At 31.4% G+C, this 22,535-nt stretch overlaps 1 protein-coding gene across 1 annotated transcript in view; it reads left to right on the top strand.

The window, feature by feature from the left end:
• LOC135953568 (speract receptor) overlaps positions 1 to 22,535 on the top strand; it is a 125,030-nt gene that overhangs the window by 87,092 nt on the left and 15,403 nt on the right. Inside the window, exons 5-6 of the mRNA XM_065503515.1 lie at positions 16,940 to 17,126; positions 19,148 to 19,398. Of these exons, the coding sequence (XP_065359587.1) occupies positions 16,940 to 17,126; positions 19,148 to 19,398 (438 nt within the window). The remainder of the gene's footprint in view (positions 1 to 16,939; positions 17,127 to 19,147; positions 19,399 to 22,535) is intronic.

Below are 22,535 nucleotides of genomic sequence, written 5' to 3'. Positions count from 1 at the left end.
CTAAACGTGACTGCACAACGAGCGGAGATAGCGGCCTTGAGTTGGGACCCTATTAACATGAGCAATGAAAATAATCAACAACAACAAGGCGGCATAGTGAGGAGAGCAGACGATAGAAATGTAGGAAATCCTTTTGAATGAAGTTCCGTGATAACGCGATCACCACCCTCAACAGTGATAAATGGAACAGCGATTACAATAGAGGATAAGGGAGTAGACACTCCACTTGGAAGATGCCCGGTTAAGACACCTACTATAGGCGCAAAGAACCAACAGGATAACGGCTCTGGAAATAAGAATGTTGCAAAACTAGGTGACGAAATAAACCAGCTATTGAATTTCCTAAAAGGACGTACTAATGTACACAAGGAAATAGTTTCATATGCACGTAGGATACAGGCAACTTATATACAAGTTGTGGATGATCTGGGTAAGGTATCCGAAAACCTTGGCGAAGTAGTTTCTGCTGACAAGGATACACAGACCGAACAGGACGTGAGTTTAATCATACCATCTGGAACCCCAAAAAGGAGAAGGGACCCTCTCAGTCCAAAAGGAAACAAACCGAAGAAGAAAAAAGAAGGTATTCCACAGAAGCAGGCTAGATATGCTATACCAAGTACAGCTGATATACCTAGTACATCAAGTATCGTAATAGTTGACCAAGAAGCGATAAATGAGGCAAACTCTAAATGGGTCAAAGTTCCCCCCAAGTCAAATAGAAGAATGAAGGAGATCCGACGGAAGCCTGTCCGACCAGATGCCCTTATTATACACACATGTGGAGAAACATCTTATGCGGACATACTCAGAAAAGTAAAGAGTGATCCAAAATTGGAGACTTTTGGCCAAAATGTCAAAAATATCAGGAAGACTGCGAAAGGTGAATTGCTACTAGAGCTTAATAAATCGGCACACCAAAGTACGGTTGAATTCCGACACACTGTTAAAGAAGTACTTGGTACATCCGCAGAAGTAAGGTCATTGTCGCACGAGGTTGATATTGAGATTAGAGACATAGATGAGGTTACATCCAAAGAAGAGGTTTACGAAGCTCTTGTGGGGCAGGAAGGGGAGTTCGAAACTTTGCAGTTTACTGCAATAAAATCGTTGAGAAGGGCATATGGAGGTACTCAAATTGCCACAGTTGGGTTGAGCGCGGCATTAGCAGCTAGGCTTATAAAGACAGCAAAGATACGCATTGGATGGGTCGTATGTCGAATACGAGAGAAGATCAAACCTAGAAGATGCTTTAAGTGCTTGGATTATGGTCATACAGCCGCAAATTGTAAGAGCCCAAATGACTATACAAATCATTGCCTACGATGTGGCGAAAATGGTCACAAGATCAAGACATGTGAAAAACAACCAATGTGTCTACTTTGTAGCAATACCACCAATAATAGCGACCATGTTACTGGAGCATTTATCTGTCCCCACTACAGAGAAGCGCTGCAGAAGCTCTTGGTACGAAAATGAAATTGATGCAGATTAACCTAAACCATTGTCAAGCAGCCCAAGATCTGCTAGAACAAAGTGTACGCGAGTTAAAGGTAGATATCGCTGTTCTTAGCGAACCCTACAGAAATTTCGATACACCAAGTTGGATATCTGATAGTTCCAATTCATCTGCAATTTGGTCCATTGAAAATAAGGTGTTACATAGTGCAAGGACGACTCAACAACTCGGATTTGTTCGGGCCTTAGTTTCTGGAATAACAATATATAGCTGTTATATCCCACCGAGATATTCACTTACGGAATTCCAAAGTATCGTCGATAACCTGACTTCTGACGCTAGCAATAGAAGACCATTATTAATAGCAGGTGACTTTAATGCTTGGGCCACGGAATGGGGGTGCCGGAGTACTAATACACGAGGCCGGATATTGTTAGAATCATTCGCAGCACTTGATGTGATGGTTTTAAACTCTGGAAATGAGCAGACTTTTTATAGAAATAGTGGAGGCTCTATAATAGATATAGCGTTTGCAAGTGGAGACATCTTTGGCAGAATAAAGTGGTATATTAGTGATCAATATACACACAGTGATCATCATGCTATAATCATGGAAATAGAAGATGAACCAACGACACCAACATTTACAAACCCTCTCAATGTAGGACACACGGGCTGGAAACCAAATTCCCTAGATAAGGATCTGCTCAAAGCATATATGGAAGGTACGATTCTGAATGGTACTCCAGAAGATATGGCGGATCAGCTAATTGGCCAGGTGACACATGCATGTAATGTTTCGATGAGGAAAAGAGGAAAAGGAGGAAATAAACCTCCAGTGTATTGGTGGAACGAGGAAATCGCCCAAATGAGAAGAGACTGTATACGAGCCAGAAGAACATATGTAAGAACGCGTGGTAGACCGGGAAACGAGCAGCACCATCGAGAGTTCAAATTTAAGAGAAGGGCACTGAAATTGGCCATACGTCGAAGTAAAAGATTATGTTTCAATGATCTTATCGATGATGTTGAAAATAACCCATTTGGAATGGCTTATAAAATTGTGACAAAGAAGTTGAATTGCCTGAATAAATTTTCACCTAGAGAACCAGCTATACTTGATAGAATTGTTAAACAATTATTTCCGCGGCAAGATATTGCATATTGGGAGAACAACGTCAATCGAGATGTTTTTAGTTTCCCATCTGTTACCAGTGACGAGATAATAAAAGCTGTCTCAAGATTTGATGAAAAGAAAGCACCAGGACTTGATGGCATATCAAACTTGGTATTGAAGGAGGTTGTCATGTGTTGCCCAAATCAAGTACTCGGTATGCTAAACGACTGCCTAAAATATGGATCGTTCCCTTCAAGGTGGAAAAGACAAAGGTTGGTATTGTTACCCAAAGACAACAAACCATTAGATGACCCTTCATCATATAGACCATTATGTATGATAGATACATTTGGAAAGTTGTTGGAGAGCATAATTTGCAACAGACTGGACGTTTGCATCGAGACATCCGCTGGCCTGTCAGATACCCAATATGGTTTCCGTAAGCGCAGATCAACAATAGACGCGATAAAAGTTGTAGTTGACACGGCTAAAGAGGCTATTGCAGGCGAAAGCTGGACACATGGATCAAAAGAGTATTGTGTGGTTGTAACGCTAGATGTTAAAAATGCATTTAATACTGCAAACTGGGAGAGGATTGTGGATACTTTGGACTTCCTGAATATACCGCAATACTTATTGGCTATAATTAAGGACTATTTTCGAAACAGAATACTCGTATATGATACAAACGAGGGTAGGAAGGAATGCGAGGTTACCGGAGGGGTGCCACAGGGCTCTGTTCTTGGACCACTACTGTGGAATGTGATGTACGACGGGGTACTAAGACTGAACCTTCCGGAGAGAGCAAAATTAGTAGGTTTTGCGGACGACATAGCTCTTGTAGTTGTGGCAAAATATACACAGGAGGTGGTGAGTGTTACCAACAGTAGCATCAAATTGGTCCAGTCATGGTTAAGCAGAATGGGGTTAACATTGGCCGAACACAAAACTGAGGCCGTATTGATTACTGGACGGAAAACCATTGAACATATTACCCTGAATGTTGGTAGATGCGAAATCGTAACCAAGAAGTGCCTTAAATATCTAGGAGTAATGATTGATAATCGCTTATCGTTTAAAAAGCACCTGGAATATGTCGAAACAAAAGCCAGGAAAACGTGTACAGCATTGTGTCGCATAATGCCCAATACAAGAGGTCCTAAATACCTACGGAGAAGAATACTTGCAGGAGTTGTGAAGAGCGTTATCCTCTATGCCGCTCCAATATGGGCGGGTTCTACCAGGATTAAGACCTATAGAAAGAAAATTAATACGGTTTATAGATTAGCCGCACTTCGGGTGTGTTGTGCCTTTCGAACGGTGTCGGATGAAGCAGCTTTCGTCATTGCCGGCATGATACCCGTGGACCTGCAAGCCAGAGAGGCGGAATGTGTATATGCTTCAATAGGTGTTGCAGATGTTACAACTACGAGGAACACAGCAAGAAGCACGAGCATTTCTGAATGGCAAACGAGGTGGACAACATCTACCAAAGGTAGGTGGACCCATAGACTGATCCCAAATATAAATATATGGTTAGAGAGGAAACATGGTGATTTAAACTACTATCTAACACAATTTTTAAGTGGACATGGCTGCTTCAAATCGTATCTACATAAATTTAGACATGATGTCGACGCGGATTGCCCAGTATGTGGTGACGATGTAAAGGAAGACCCCGAACATGTATTTTTCAATTGCCCGAGGTTTAGTGCTGCGAGAGTAAATGTGGAACAAGCAACAGGGAGCAGTCTACGTGTGGAAAATATTATTCCAGTAATGTTATCTTCAGCGTATAATTGGGAATGTGTGTGCAACTTCGTACGGAGTATTATTATTGAACTTCGCGAACAGGAAAAAATACGAAGAAGAATGTAAAACAGTGGTTAAGATGGCGTAAATATTTCCGAACCTCCTAATGTGAAGGAGGATGTAGGAATGAAATTTAAAACGATTGAGGAGCGACTGCTAATGAATTACCCGTCTTGATGAAATATTAACGTAGTTCCAGGATGGTGTTAATGAAGATCGTGGGGCCACTAGTTGATAGTGCGCTATCACTACGTCCAAAAAAAAAAAAAAAAATGTATGTATGTATGTATGTATGTATGTATGTATGTATGTATGTATGTATGTATGTATGTATGTATGTATGTATGTATGTATGTATGTATGTATGTATGTATGTATGTATGTATGTATGTATGTATGTATGTATGTATGTATGTATGTATGTATGTATGTATGTATGTATGTATGTATGTATGTATGTATGTATGTATGTATGTATGTATGTATGTATGTATGTATGTATGTATGTATGTATGTATGTATGTATGTATGTATGTATGTATGTATGTATGTATGTATGTATGTATGTATGTATGTATGTATGTATGTATGTATGTATGTATGTATGTATGTATGTATGTATGTATGTATGTATGTATGTATGTATGTATGTATGTATGTATGTATGTATGTATGTATGTATGTATGTATGTATGTATGTATGTATGTATGTATGTATGTATGTATGTATGTATGTATGTATGTATGTATGTATGTATGTATGTATGTATGTATGTATGTATGTATGTATGTATGTATGTATGTATGTATGTATGTATGTATGTATGTATGTATGTATGTATGTATGTATGTATGTATGTATGTATGTATGTATGTATGTATGTATGTATGTATGTATGTATGTATGTATGTATGTATGTATGTATGTATGTATGTATGTATGTATGTATGTATGTATGTATGTATGTATGTATGTATGTATGTATGTATGTATGTATGTATGTATGTATGTATGTATGTATGTATGTATGTATGTATGTATGTATGTATGTATGTATGTATGTATGTATGTATGTATGTATGTATGTATGTATGTATGTATGTATGTATGTATGTATGTATGTATGTATGTATGTATGTATGTATGTATGTATGTATGTATGTATGTATGTATGTATGTATGTATGTATGTATGTATGTATGTATGTATGTATGTATGTATGTATGTATGTATGTATGTATGTATGTATGTATGTATGTATGTATGTATGTATGTATGTATGTATGTATGTATGTATGTATGTATGTATGTATGTATGTATGTATGTATGTATGTATGTATGTATGTATGTATGTATGTATGTATGTATGTATGTATGTATGTATGTATGTATGTATGTATGTATGTATGTATGTATGTATGTATGTATGTATGTATGTATGTATGTATGTATGTATGTATGTATGTATGTATGTATGTATGTATGTATGTATGTATGTATGTATGTATGTATGTATGTATGTATGTATGTATGTATGTATGTATGTATGTATGTATGTATGTATGTATGTATGTATGTATGTATGTATGTATGTATGTATGTATGTATGTATGTATGTATGTATGTATGTATGTATGTATGTATGTATGTATGTATGTATGTATGTATGTATGTATGTATGTATGTATGTATGTATGTATGTATGTATGTATGTATGTATGTATGTATGTATGTATGTATGTATGTATGTATGTATGTATGTATGTATGTATGTATGTATGTATGTATGTATGTATGTATGTATGTATGTATGTATGTATGTATGTATGTATGTATGTATGTATGTATGTATGTATGTATGTATGTATGTATGTATGTATGTATGTATGTATGTATGTATGTATGTATGTATGTATGTATGTATGTATGTATGTATGTATGTATGTATGTATGTATGTATGTATGTATGTATGTATGTATGTATGTATGTATGTATGTATGTATGTATGTATGTATGTATGTATGTATGTATGTATGTATGTATGTATGTATGTATGTATGTATGTATGTATGTATGTATGTATGTATGTATGTATGTATGTATGTATGTATGTATGTATGTATGTATGTATGTATGTATGTATGTATGTATGTATGTATGTATGTATGTATGTATGTATGTATGTATGTATGTATGTATGTATGTATGTATGTATGTATGTATGTATGTATGTATGTATGTATGTATGTATGTATGTATGTATGTATGTATGTATGTATGTATGTATGTATGTATGTATGTATGTATGTATGTATGTATGTATGTATGTATGTATGTATGTATGTATGTATGTATGTATGTATGTATGTATGTATGTATGTATGTATGTATGTATGTATGTATGTATGTATGTATGTATGTATGTATGTATGTATGTATGTATGTATGTATGTATGTATGTATGTATGTATGTATGTATGTATGTATGTATGTATGTATGTATGTATGTATGTATGTATGTATGTATGTATGTATGTATGTATGTATGTATGTATGTATGTATGTATGTATGTATGTATGTATGTATGTATGTATGTATGTATGTATGTATGTATGTATGTATGTATGTATGTATGTATGTATGTATGTATGTATGTATGTATGTATGTATGTATGTATGTATGTATGTATGTATGTATGTATGTATGTATGTATGTATGTATGTATGTATGTATGTATGTATGTATGTATGTATGTATGTATGTATGTATGTATGTATGTATGTATGTATGTATGTATGTATGTATGTATGTATGTATGTATGTATGTATGTATGTATGTATGTATGTATGTATGTATGTATGTATGTATGTATGTATGTATGTATGTATGTATGTATGTATGTATGTATGTATGTATGTATGTATGTATGTATGTATGTATGTATGTATGTATGTATGTATGTATGTATGTATGTATGTATGTATGTATGTATGTATGTATGTATGTATGTATGTATGTATGTATGTATGTATGTATGTATGTATGTATGTATGTATGTATGTATGTATGTATGTATGTATGTATGTATGTATGTATGTATGTATGTATGTATGTATGTATGTATGTATGTATGTATGTATGTATGTATGTATGTATGTATGTATGTATGTATGTATGTATGTATGTATGTATGTATGTATGTATGTATGTATGTATGTATGTATGTATGTATGTATGTATGTATGTATGTATGTATGTATGTATGTATGTATGTATGTATGTATGTATGTATGTATGTATGTATGTATGTATGTATGTATGTATGTATGTATGTATGTATGTATGTATGTATGTATGTATGTATGTATGTATGTATGTATGTATGTATGTATGTATGTATGTATGTATGTATGTATGTATGTATGTATGTATGTATGTATGTATGTATGTATGTATGTATGTATGTATGTATGTATGTATGTATGTATGTATGTATGTATGTATGTATGTATGTATGTATGTATGTATGTATGTATGTATGTATGTGTGTATGTATGTATGTATGTATGTATGTATGTATGTATGTATGTATGTATGTATGTATGTATGTATGTATGTATGTATGAATGAATGTATGAATGTATGTATGTATGTATGTATGTATGTATGTATGTATGTATGTATGTATGTTTTTTTTTTTTTCGAGGTAAAAATCATCAAAAGACTCTGGCTTACCTAACAATTTGCCAGGAGTGCGAGACTTTAACACGCTAAAAAACCTCTATCTCCAATCCAATTTCCCTGTGGAACGACCGCAAAGTATTTCTTCACAGGGTGGGGAAAGGCAGAAATCTACGCTACACTACTTAGATTCTTCTTCGAATCTCTTCCTCCCGTCGGAGCTCAAGTATTACCAATTTTGAAAAATGGCATACACTCTCCCAATTGAATAAGGACGACAACATAACATGTACTATGTTTGTCGGGCTAACACTACACCCTACTAACTCCTCTAAGGTCGTTCTCTGTTCACCGAATCGTCCGCATACAAAGAATACATGACCAGCATCCTCTTCTACATCACCACTGCAATATGTACAGAACGGGTCCCTATCATGTTTAAACCGGTATAAGTATGATTTGAAACAACCGTGACCACTTAACATTTGTGTTAAATAAAAATTTAGATCACCATGTTTCCTGTCGAGCCAGACTTTAATGTCTGGGATTAACTGGTACGTCCACCTCCCTTTACAGGATGTTGTCCAACGCATCTGCCAGTTGGCAACACTTATTCCCCTCGCCACTTCATGAGTGTTAGCATTGACCACCGTTTCCGCAGTTGGTGTCGCATATACCGATTCCCGAGCTTGAATGTCTATTGGCATTATACCAGCAATAACAAAAGCTGCCTCATCTGAAACGGTGCGGAAGGCACAGCACACACGCAAGGCAGAAAGCCTATAAATAGAGGTAAGAAGTTTTGCATAGGATGCAAACTTCAACGAGTCTGACCATATGGAAGATGCATAAAGGATTGTGCTTTTCACGACCTCAGTTAACAGTTTCCTTTGTAGATATTTTGGACCCCTTGTGTTCGGCATTATTCTGGATAACCTCAGACATGTTTCCTTGGCCTTAGAGCTTACATACTGTAGATGATCCTTAAACGAGAGACGACAGTCAATCATAATACCTAGATACTTGAGAAAAGACTTCGTCTGTATACAACATGTTCCAATATTGAGTGTTAACGTTTCCCTGGATTTACGACTACTAACTAGTATCGCTTCAGTCTTATGGTCAGCTAAGGTTAGTTCCACGGAGCACAACCAGGATCGCACGATTTGTATACTTGCATTGGTAACCGTTTCTGCTTCCTGTAGCTCTTTTGCCACACACACTAATGCTATATCATCCGCAAAACCAACGATTGAAACCCTTTCGGGTAGCTTTAGCCTTAAAACACCGTCGTACATCACGTTCCATAACAAGGAACCAAGAACTGATCCCTGGGGAACGCCCATCGAAACTCTGTACTGTTCTGTTCCCCTATCAGTATCGTAGATGAGGATTCTGTTTCGGAAGTAGTCCTTTATCAAGGCCAACAAATATGGCGGGATATTCAATCTAGTAAGAGCGTTTACTATGACTTCCCAGTTCGCAGTATTGAAAGCATTTTTTATATCTAGAGTTACCACAACGCAGTACTCCTTTGCTCCATTCCTCCAGCACTTGCCTTCAATTGCTTTATATGCTGTTTCTACAACAATGTTAATGGCATCGACAGTTGATCTCGCTTTCCTGAAACCAAATTGGTTATCCGATAGACCACCGACGGCTTCGATAAAAGTTTCCAACCTTTAATATTGCTGCTAGCAAAAGTTATGTCAATAATTGATCCTCTACCACCTCTATTAAAAGTTTGTTCATTTCCCGTGTTCATCAACACCACTCCAAGCACAGAAAAAGCTTCAAGTAGAATCCGTCCTCTTTCATTTGTACGGGGACAACCCCAGTCAGTAGCCCATGCATTAAAATCACCTGCTATTAGTATACGATTTCTAGAGGTCGCGTCTGAGACAATGTTGTCGACAATTCCTTCGAATTCTCCTATTGTGTATCTCGGTGGAATGTAACAGCTATAGATATAAATTCCGGATACATTGGCTCGAGTAAATCCACAATGACTTGTTATTGTGTCCTGCAGTATTAATTTGCTGACCGACCAAATTGCTGAAGTATTTGAACTGTCGGAGACCCAGCTTGGAGATTCAATATTACGATGTTGTTCACTAAGGATCGCAATGTCAACATTTAAGTCACGCACATTTTGTTTAAGCAGCTCTTGGGCGGCTTGGCAATGGTTGAGGTTAAGTTGGAGAATTCTCATTTTCTAGTTTTTAGTAACTGAAGTGCCTTCTGATAGTATGGGCAAACTGGACATCCTGTAACATGATCATTACTGGTGTTAGTAGCTACTCCACTACAGAGTATACACACGGGGTTTCCCGTACAGGTTTTAATTTTGTGACCAGTTTCACCGCATCGTAGGCATTTTCCAGAATGATCATATTGGCTTCTGCAATTGAAAGCTGTATGACCAAAATCTAAACATTTAAAGCATCTTCTCGGCGATATCTTCTCCCGTATTCGACACCGAACCCATCCAATGCGGATTTTTTCAGCTTCCAACATCCGGTTTGCCAATCCTGCACTTAGGCAAATGGTGGCCGTTTGTGTACCCCCATAAGCCTTCCGCAAAGATTTAATTGCAGAAAGTGGTAGAATCTCGAATTCCTCGGAAAAGTTCACCAATGCATCGAGTACATCTTGTCTATCAGTGACCTCGTCAATATCTCTTATCTCGAGAGCTATTTCGTGGGTCAATGCTCGGACTTCTGCCGTCGTGCCAAGGACTTCTTCAATATTGTGTCTAAATTCACATGTGTTCTGATGAGCAGGTTTGTTTAGTTCCAGGAGTAATTCACCTTTCGCAGTTTTCCTTATATTATTGACATTTTGGCCAAGTATATCTAAATTAGGGTCACTTTTTACCTTCTTAAGTATGTCAGCATACGAGGTATCCCCACATGTTTGAATAACAAGGGCATCTGGCCTGGCTGATTTTCGACTACTCATTGTGTATGTATGTATGTAAGTATGTAAGTATGTATGTATGTATGTATGTATGTATGTATGTATGTATGTATGTATGTATGTATGTATGTATGTATGTATGTATGTATGTATGTATGTATGTATGTATGTATGTATGTATGTATGTATGTATGTATGTATGTATGTATGTATGTATGTATGTATGTATGTATGTATGTATGTATGTATGTATGTATGTATGTATGTATGTATGTATGTATGTATGTATGTATGTATGTATGTATGTATGTATGTATGTATGTATGTATGTATGTATGTATGTATGTATGTATGTATGTATGTATGTATGTATGTATGTATGTATGTATGTATGTATGTATGTATGTATGTATGTATGTATGTATGTATGTATGTATGTATGTATGTATGTATGTATGTATGTATGTATGTATGTATGTATGTATGTATGTATGTATGTATGTATGTATGTATGTATGTATGTATGTATGTATGTATGTATGTATGTATGTATGTATGTATGTATGTATGTATGTATGTATGTATGTATGTATGTATGTATGTATGTATGTATGTATGTATGTATGTATGTATGTATGTATGTATGTATGTATGTATGTATGTATGTATGTATGTATGTATGTATGTATGTATGTATGTATGTATGTATGTATGTATGTATGTATGTATGTATGTATGTATGTATGTATGTATGTATGTATGTATGTATGTATGTATGTATGTATGTATGTATGTATGTATGTATGTATGTATGTATGTATGTATGTATGTATGTATGTATGTATGTATGTATGTATGTATGTATGTATGTATGTATGTATGTATGTATGTATGTATGTATGTATGTATGTATGTATGTATGTATGTATGTATGTATGTATGTATGTATGTATGTATGTATGTATGTATGTATGTATGTATGTATGTATGTATGTATGTATGTATGTATGTATGTATGTATGTATGTATGTATGTATGTATGTATGTATGTATGTATGTATGTATGTATGTATGTATGTATGTATGTATGTATGTATGTATGTATGTATGTATGTATGTATGTATGTATGTATGTATGTATGTATGTATGTATGTATGTATGTATGTATGTATGTATGTATGTATGTATGTATGTATGTATGTATGTATGTATGTATGTATGTATGTATGTATGTATGTATGTATGTATGTATGTATGTATGTATGTATGTATGTATGTATGTATGTATGTATGTATGTATGTATGTATGTATGTATGTATGTATGTATGTATGTATGTATGTATGTATGTATGTATGTATGTATGTATGTATGTATGTATGTATGTATGTATGTATGTATGTATGTATGTATGTATGTATGTATGTATGTATGTATGTATGTATGTATGTATGTATGTATGTATGTATGTATGTATGTATGTATGTATGTATGTATGTATGTATGTATGTATGTATGTATGTATGTATGTATGTATGTATGTATGTATGTATGTATGTATGTATGTATGTATGTATGTATGTATGTATGTATGTATGTATGTATGTATGTATGTATGTATGTATGTATGTATGTATGTATGTATGTATGTATGTATGTATGTATGTATGTATGTATGTATGTATGTATGTATGTATGTATGTATGTATGTATGTATGTATGTATGTATGTATGTATGTATGTATGTATGTATGTATGTATGTATATGTCTTACCAATTAAGCTTTTAAAATATTCTGATATGATTTTATTATGAATTTAAAGACTTGTTTTTTTTCTTATTATAATAAATATACTCAATGGCTTTTTACTTCTATGCAACTGCTTTATTTGTAATATAACACTAGTTTACATGGTATTATTTCATGATGTGAAACATACAGTGGTGGCCACCAATTTAAGACAAATACTTGAATTTTTTTCATCAACTGAATTTTAAGTGCGATAGAGCCAAAATAAAAGGACCTCTAAGGGTATGAAATTTATTATTAATGTTTCTAGTTTCTGAAAAATGTTTGGAAAAATCGGTAAAACATATATGGACAAAGATATGTGGAAATACGTTGACCCACCTCAGCGAACATCCGCTGTTAATAACATGATATGACCGAAACTAATGGAACTAAAAATACGAAATTTGGTCCGAATATTTTATAATAATAAAAATATAATGATATAAATATGAGAAAATATGTTTATTTAAAAAAAAATTTTTTTGGTCAAGTTGTAGAAAAATTGTATGTGTTCGTGGTGAATATGTATGAATTGACACAGTCGAATAAAACACACTTGTGTGTTAAAAGAGTCCTCATGCATACATATTTGTAGAAATATTTGAAAAAATAATTGACAATCACGTGGAATTTAGCAAACAATTTTTGTCTTAAATTCCTGGCCACCACTGTATATAGGTTTTAGGCCGTCTAAATTCGGGAAAAATATTGAAAACAAATCCAGGATGTTAAACTTATGAGATATTTATTAAGAAAGAAAACATTAAACAAAATAAATGAACAGTGTTGATTCTGTTTTTATAAATATTTTCATTTGTCTCCCTCTCGACGTGTCGCACAGTGCTTTGTCCCCATGGACAAAAGTAGAAGGAGCTTTCGTAGAGATATGAAATTTGGTACACTAATACCCTTTTGCATTGCTAAATAAAATACAAATTTTCAGCAAATTCGGATGAAGGACGTGCCTACCTGCCATATATCCTGAATATTAAAAATTACGTTTTAGCTAAAATATTGATTTAAATGTCTCACATATTTTCAGTTTTCTCTAGAATTAAGGTGTTTCATTGTATGACAAATTTAACCTTAAAGACAAGGACTCCTTTTACTTCCATATAAGCCTAATTTATATAAAATTCGTTCGACGATTTTATACAAATCGAAATACTATTTTTTGAATATTCTTGAGATAATTCACTTAATTTATATAATTTTCAATTGCAAAATAAATGGTAATAATTATAAAAGTTATTTATTGGAAATATAATTTTTGTTTAAATAATGTACAAGGGTATATGTATTAGTCTCAAATTTGCTAATTCTAAAAACGGTAAATTAAAAATTCATATTCAGTGATTTGTATTTCTTAATTTATAATTAAGGATTGTTTTTAATTTTATTAATGACATTTATAATAGCACTGTTTACTGAATTTAGTTATACGCGTATTAAAAAAGTTTACTTTTTCAAATAGTTTTGTTTTTTCAAAATGTACATACAGTAGCCCAATAAAGTCTACATACAGGAATTCAAATTAAATTTCTTTCGTTGAAAGCTGCATTTGTAAGTTAAAAGTAATGAAATATATTTGTTTAAAAAATAAATTCATATAAAAAAAAATTAAAACATCACTTAATTCGGGTTTATCAACATTTCCTATCACGTCCAAAATTTCACTGTTATTAGAATTATTGATTCTGAGCCAAATATCGACATTTTTTTTTGGTTTTTTGGGCTTTAATGTTCAAAATATTATGAAACATAATAGCCCCGCCCACCCAAAAGTAGGCATGATCGAGAATAAATTTTTCGTTATTTTACTCAGAACCAATAACTCTAATAACGATGAACTTTTGGGCGTTATTTGAATTGTTTTTTTGCTAAAATCGACATAAGACATGTATTACTATATGTATATCTCATAAAAAAACTAAAAAACTGCTTTAAATTAAAGTAACACAATAATTTTTACTGTATGTAGACTTTCTTGGGATACTGTACATTACCAATTTTTTCTCTTACAAATTTATATATTTTTATTATTCTTTTACTTGAAGATACTGAAACCAGCACTCAGTCAAGTCTAAATGTTTTAAAACAACCATATTGATAAAAAAAATATTTTGTAAGAAGTTCAACGAACTTCAATACACTAATTTTACTAAAATGTTGTCAAACAACATCATCACATATTATTCAAAAATCAATATTAATATCGAGAACAATTATAACAAAATTCCAAAATTATAGAATATTTTTTTTAAGTGACAAAAACCATAAATATTACAAACAATACTTAGCAACTCCAATGAACCAATTATTGAAAATAAAAAAAACAGGACAAATTTTTAAAGAAAATTTATTCAAAATTTGAAATACATAATTTGTACAATTGATATTACAATTTACATGATTTAATTTAATTTTCAATTTGGGATATAATTAACATTTTATACTAAAATTAATCATAATAAGCATTTTTAAAAATAATTTATTTCAAAGATGCGGCAAAAATTCCGTTAATTTTATTTTTATTTTTAATAAATAAATGTATTAACTATAAAAAGCAATAACAAAAAAATACTACATTTTACACACTTTGTTTATATACTCCACCAAAGTGAGATATTTTTTAATTTTTTATATGCATTTTTTAAAGCTATGTAAAAACGTTCTAGGAGTGAAATTTCACAACAAATTGTTTTTTGGTAATTGAACGTATACATAGTTATTTAAAATATTAAACCAAAAAACATTTTTTTAAAAACCTAAATTTTTATAATATTTTTTGCAAATCTATCTTCAAAAGCACTTTCGTTTCCCTGAAAAATTTTCTGACTTTAGAGCCTTCTCTCAATAATAAATATGGTCATATCAAAATAATTTTTGGATACGTATATTAGTTGTCTTCTTAGCTTTCAAATTATATATATCTTATTAAAATTTGGAAGAAACATTTATTTTCGACTTTTGTCTATAGAACAGAGTACTGTGCGTCGCGACGCTCTAATTATGGTCTCCTAGCACATGCTGGTCGAAAAAGAGAAGAGAAGTCTATCTCTTCCAAACTACTGTTCCGATTGCAGACTGATATATAAACAAATCGTAAAGGAGGCCATAAGTTTTCCGAAAATTTAATTTGTGACCACTCTATTAGAATACAAGGTGAGATAAAGGTTGTCAAAATGTATCACCACCTGTAGTTTGCAAAGCATTGTAGAGTTCAAAACTTGTACAAATAATAATAAATATTAAGTGATATTTCGTTGTAAAGTAAATAGGATAACAAAATAATGTTGTTTATTTCACTAATGTTTCTCTTATATTTTAAAATTAAAAGATATTTTTCGTAATAGTTGTCAAAAATGTTATCTAAAGACATTATTTTATATCTAATGCACTAAAAACCAACAAGTAAACTCTCTCATACCGCCTAGACGTGAAAAATAATCAAATTAAAAATTTTTAAATGAGTACATTTCTAAATCGATATAAACCTACATAAATCGTTCTCGAAAATTGTGATTTTTAGTAACAAAATGCTAAGTTTATCACTAAGTAAAAAAAAATAATTTATTGGAATAGATCTGTCCGCTAAAAAACGTCGACATTGAAGCCAATTTTGTAAAAATGTTAATAATTTTAGTAGCATATTATTCAACTGCATGCAAATTTTACTAAAATTTATTTTTTTAAAAATGTTTTTTTTATTACTCATTAAAAACTTAACAAGTCTTTTAAATTTCAAAATTTATTACCATACCTTAAACGGACATTTTGTATGTGCTTTCAAATCCAAAAAAGAAATATGCATGCATGAGAGTAGATGAAAAATAAAACATATTTTTCTTAAAATTATGATGTATTTGGGAAACAAAAAATACTTAATCAACTAGCCGTTCTTAGCCTTTCTCAAAAATACATATATGTTTCATTCAATGAACAAAACAAAAAAATATTTTTTTTGTAAACTTGTGTAATTACTGTTTGCTCTGCAGTTTATTTTAAGTACTTATATCAAAATATCCATCAATCATATGTAATTTATTACTACTACTACTTGATATAACATACTATTTATTTTACATAGTTAAGTTAAATTTAATTTGATTATTTCTAATACATATGTATATTTTTTTTCTATATTGTCTAGGTTACTTTTTTATATCTTGACCATCCAGATAGCTTGTATCAGCCTGTAGCCGATACAATATTAAACATCTTCAAAAATGCTGGCATTGAGGTTCGCGATACTAGAACATGGAATGCAATTTATCATCATGGTTTCATGGCAAATCCATTCGATGGATTAGTGGAAAAAACTTTTGCAAATACGAGAAGTAAGTTCAACTTATCATCAGATTAACCCACAAATTAAATTAAAATATGTTACCTACAGGCAGACACATACTTCTTGGATTTATTATATTCTAATGCTAATAATCATGTGTGTTTTCATTTAATTTAAAAGCCTCAATCAAACAATTACATGCACAATTTCCCCCCTTAGTAAGATGTTCCAAAGATTACCCATATGCGTACAGTTTACCATCCCTTAGAGTTAAATCTTAAGGGTGATATTTTGATAATTGATAAGTGGATCAAATGTTTAAATAAAATCTTTTTGTTACATATGTACATGCATACAAGTCTGTCTAAATGTACACTAGGATGGCCCCATTTGAATTGTTCAACAAATGCTGTCGTTGATCCCAACTACAATACATTTTCTAAATGTTATGTTTCAGCCTTAGCGGTTGGTGGGCATGATAGCTTTCTTATAACACTAAAAAGAGAGAAGAAAAACTTAAAGACCTTTTTGTCATTTGATGCATATCAAGACTGCTAACATAAGTAAAAACTTTTCAGAAATGGTATCTTAACGCTAAACTTGTACACTAGTTGGGAACTTTGACATTTTTTTGGTGGTGGGTCCTTCCTAATAGAAACAAATTATAAGTTTATCTTAACAACTTAATGGAGACGTTTAGTTAAACTGAATTCGAAAATAAAATTTGAAGCGGTATGAAATGTGTGTGTTAATAATCGAAATTTTTGTACCAAATTCTAAAAAATAGTAAAATTTTACAGCTGTTTACTTAACAGCTATTTAAATTGATTTTATTTGTACCCAAAAAAAAACTCACGCACATAAAATTTTAAAAATAGTAATATACATTCATACATACAACATAGATTTGCACTTTCAACATGATAATATTTTTTTATCTTTAAATAAATAAACGTTTTCTTTAAAGAAATCACAATATTTACATTTGTATGTTGTTTATGGTAGAGAACAGGGCTGGTAATCGAAATTTCCCAGCTTGAAAATTTGGAGTAAGGTGGTTAGTTTACTAACCACCGTGGTGGTTGACATTCAAAATAATTATGATAAAAATTTTCATTTCGTATAAATTTTTTTGAAATCGAATATTTTTGACTAAATTTTCTGACCAAACCAACGAAATAGCTAAGTTACACTGAATTCGATGAACAATAAACAGTCCGTGCATTTTTTATTGAATGCGTGAAAGTCTCTTAAAAAAACTGCGGCTTACAATATTTTCAAATTAATATATTTATCTAACCAGAGCACACTGACGGCAAAGTTTTACAAAAAAAAATAAATGATGACTTCCAAAAATATAATTGTTTAGCAAAATGCCAATAGATGCCAATAAACTATGTTTTATAGACTACAAAAAGGTGGTTAGTAAGGTGACCACTAAACCGCAGAGTTAAAAGAATGTGACCTTATAATTGTGACTTAGGGTCTTTAGAAGGCCTGCAAACTGAAGACCATGTCATTTTTTCACTTGGATGTATGTATGTAATACTCTTTTTACCCATATGGTTGTTATGTATGTGATATGATCAGTTGGACTTTTTCTAAAAATTAATATTTTATAAATACATGAACACACAAACATCGGACTCTAATTTAGAAGCGATACTTGATCTTAAATATGTTCATATGTATGTAGGAGGTATATTTCATATTAAATGAAATTAAATGTTTTTATTTATATAAAATAACCAAACTTGTGGGTTCTCATATCTATGTATCTACATACATATGTTTATGAATTCATCTATTATTTTTACTTCATTTCCATATAAAATGCTATGCTCCTGTGACTATTCTTATTGTACTTTTATAAAGTACTTATATTGGATTTTTACGATATTTACTGTTAATTACTTCATCTGTCTGTCTGTCTGTCGGTATGTATTTCGTTCAATCTTTACTATTTTTATATTGTTTGATAGCGTATCCTTTTTCCTTTTTCTTATGTATGTACGTAAATGTTGTATCTCCGTTGATTACTTTGTTTTTATGTTATTCCTTTGGCTTTAGTTTATGTTGTACTGGGTCATTACTATGAGCATGTTGGTTTAATGGTATCACTATATAACAAGGGTCTCCTAAACAAGGGTGATTATTTTGTGGTGGGCATTGATATCGAACAGTATGATGCTTCTAAGCCAGACAAGTATATGCGTGGTCTGCTAATGGATAAAAGCGATGAACGAGCGGAAAAAGCATTTCAATCATATTTGGGCATATTTCCAACAGCACCCCTGACTTTTGGCGAATTTGCAAAGGAGGTAAGTAAGTCTGGTTATTTATCACTCACATAAGAATAAATAGTCAAATGCTGGCTGTGTGTTAAATAAGTATTGGTTTAATTTTTTAGTTTTTCCTTTAACATAAAATAAAACAAATAGACAAGTTGCTTAGCAATATATTTGCAATTTATAATATGTTTGTACAAAACTCATATCCAACCATTAATGAAAAAATATTAAACTTTATATTTTTTTCTAAAAGTTTTTTCATTCTTATTCGTTAAGAGACCGATGAACAAATTGTGAAACATTTGTTTCTGTTCAATGTCAAAATAAATTGATCAATAAAATGATGCAAAAAAAGTAGCTGAACAGTGTTGTCAGTTCGTCTGCTTAAATTTTGTGTTGGAAATTTTTTATTGCACAGTGTTTCGGTGTTAAAACAAGCGAAAAATAAAATACTTTTTCAGTTTCTCCAAAAAATTTTATTTAACAATAGCTCTGTTAATTTACTTTCCCAATAAATACTTGCAAATATTCAAATATTCAAAAAATAGGAATATACACATGAAAGCTTTACCAGTAAAAATGTTAAAAATAAAAAAACCGTCGTTTTTTAATATTTGTATTTATATTTTTTGAAATTTTTGTTATTTGATAGTTTTTACAAGTAGATAAATAGTAACAATTTGTAAACATGTTTTCTCTATTGTTTTAAATTGTTTCATGTATGTACTTGTTTTTCGAGTTATCGTCGACAATTCGTAATAGTTGTTATTTATTGAAAAAACTTAATAAGTTGTACTACAATATTTTATTTAAACTGAAGTTTGTAATTCTTCGAATAACCGGTTTTTAGTCTTTTTTGTCAAGAATTAAGGTATATTAAATTATTTTTTTATTAAAACATATTAAAAAATCGTTCAGTCAAAAGAAAGGATGTATATTAATAGAATATTAATAGATATTTTATATAATAATGGTTAATTTTAATTGTATTTTTTTCCTTAAATTATTTTTTATTAAAGAAGAAACACGGACTATCTGTTAAAATTGCGTTGTATAAAAGATTTAATTCGATAGTTTTGAAAATTTGTCCAAATAATTAAAATTTTCTTTTAAGTCGCTCGTTGTTGCAATATTAGTTCTTTTGTGTAGATTTTGAACTTCTTTTAATGTTAAACTGAGCTGAGCTTCTAAATTTTGCGAGTCACTTTCAATATATTCTAAATCAGAGTTTGATGAACTTTCATTTAGTTCTGACCAAAAAGTCAATTAAAAAGTGTTACTGCATACGGTACAACAAGCCGAATTTATTACAGGCAGTGTTGCCAATTCATGGTGAACAAAAAGGGCTAAATACTTAGAAAAAAAGGCTAAAAAATGGCTAAAAGGTGGCTAAAAAAGGGCTAACATTTTTAATTAAAACAAGTAAGAGAGCTATATTCGGCTGTGCCGAATCTTATATACCCTTCACCAAATTATACTTTAAAATAAATTTTTTTAAATATTTTTTTTTTTCAAAATTTTTTTTTTCGATATTGTTTTTTAATTTTTTTTAAAAAAAGTTTTTTTCAAATTTTTTTTTAAATTTTTTTAAAAAAATTTTTTGGAAAAAAAATTTATGACAAAACAATTTTTTTATGAAAAAAAAAATTCGGGTCAAAAAATATTTTTCCCGATTTTGACCCATTGTAGGTCTAACTTACTATAGCCTTATCTACATAGTTGCAATGGACTTTGAAATATCTATCATTAGATATCCATATTGTCTATATTAATGACTTAGTAATCCAGATATAGATCAAAAATAGGTAAAAAATCGAGGTTGTCCCGGTTTTTTGCTCATATCTCCGTTATTTATGGACCGATTTTGCTGATTTTAAATAGCAAACTTCTCGAAAGCATGTCTGACAGAATTATTGAAGATTTGGAACGTTATTTATGGACCGATTTTGCTGATTTTAAATAGCAAACTTCTCGAAAGCATGTCTGACAGAATTATTGAAGATTTGGAACCCGAAGATATCTGGGGTCTTCAGAAAATTGATTTCAACAGATAGACAGACGGACAGACAGACGGACATGGCTTAATCGACTCCGCTATCTATAAGGATCCAGAATATATATACTTTATAGGGTCGGAAATGAAAAATGTAGAAATTACAAACGGAATGACAAACTTATATATACCCTTCTCACGAAGGTGAAGGGTATAAAAATACATACATTTGACACAAAAAACAACTTAGAATGTTACATTTGGCTATGCCGAATAGACAAACAAAAATGTAATGAATATAACACACATTCAAATGCAAGAAAATAAGAATTCCTGTATGTTGATCCTTAACTTTAAAATAACGTAATATGGGGCCACACGTATATCATATGCCGATGTTTTTAAAGCCTCGTATTTATCACCTGTCCTGCAAAAATTTTGCTATTAGTTAGTAAACATATCAAAACTAAGGTAGCCAAAATATGTAAACATAAATATTTAATTTAAATTTGGAAAAAAGTTAATTTTCTATATTTGATCAGATAAAAATGATCATAGCTAAATTATTATCTTTGAAAACGGTATACTACATGGCATGAGTTATAAAATATTTGTTAAAGTACTATATTTACGTCAATACATCGCCCAGATAATGTTAAATGTATTCTCTTTAACCCTATATATGATTTTATAAATTTTTATTCAAATTTCTCTATATTAGTTATGGCATTTTTTTAATGTATGGAAGGTCCAACAGTTTGTATGTGCTTAAATTGTTTACTGGATCAACATTTTTAGTTAATTTTTGTCATAATATTCCTGCCAATTTTGTTGAACTGATTTTACTAATTTTCAACAGCAAAAATTTCAGATCATTAGATTAAATATATATGGCTAAATGACAATAAAAAAGGTTAAAAAAATGGCTAAAGGCTAAATTAATTTTTTTGTGGCTAAACAAGATTGAAAAGGGCTAAATTTAGCCCAAAAAGGGCTAAATTGGCAACACTGATTACAGGTGACGTTAAAAAGCCATCTGATTATTTTTAGCTCGATATGTTTTCTGACTTCTACACAGAAAAAAGTTTCAACATAAATATTATGATTTGATTTCATTGATTTCAATTCATAACATTTATAAATAATTTCTTAAATATTAAGATTTTGTTCATAT

Source organism: Calliphora vicina, chromosome 3 (genome assembly GCF_958450345.1).
Source record: "Calliphora vicina chromosome 3, idCalVici1.1, whole genome shotgun sequence".
Taxonomy (NCBI): domain Eukaryota; kingdom Metazoa; phylum Arthropoda; class Insecta; order Diptera; family Calliphoridae; genus Calliphora; species Calliphora vicina.
This window is presented reverse-complemented; position numbering and strand designations above follow the sequence as displayed.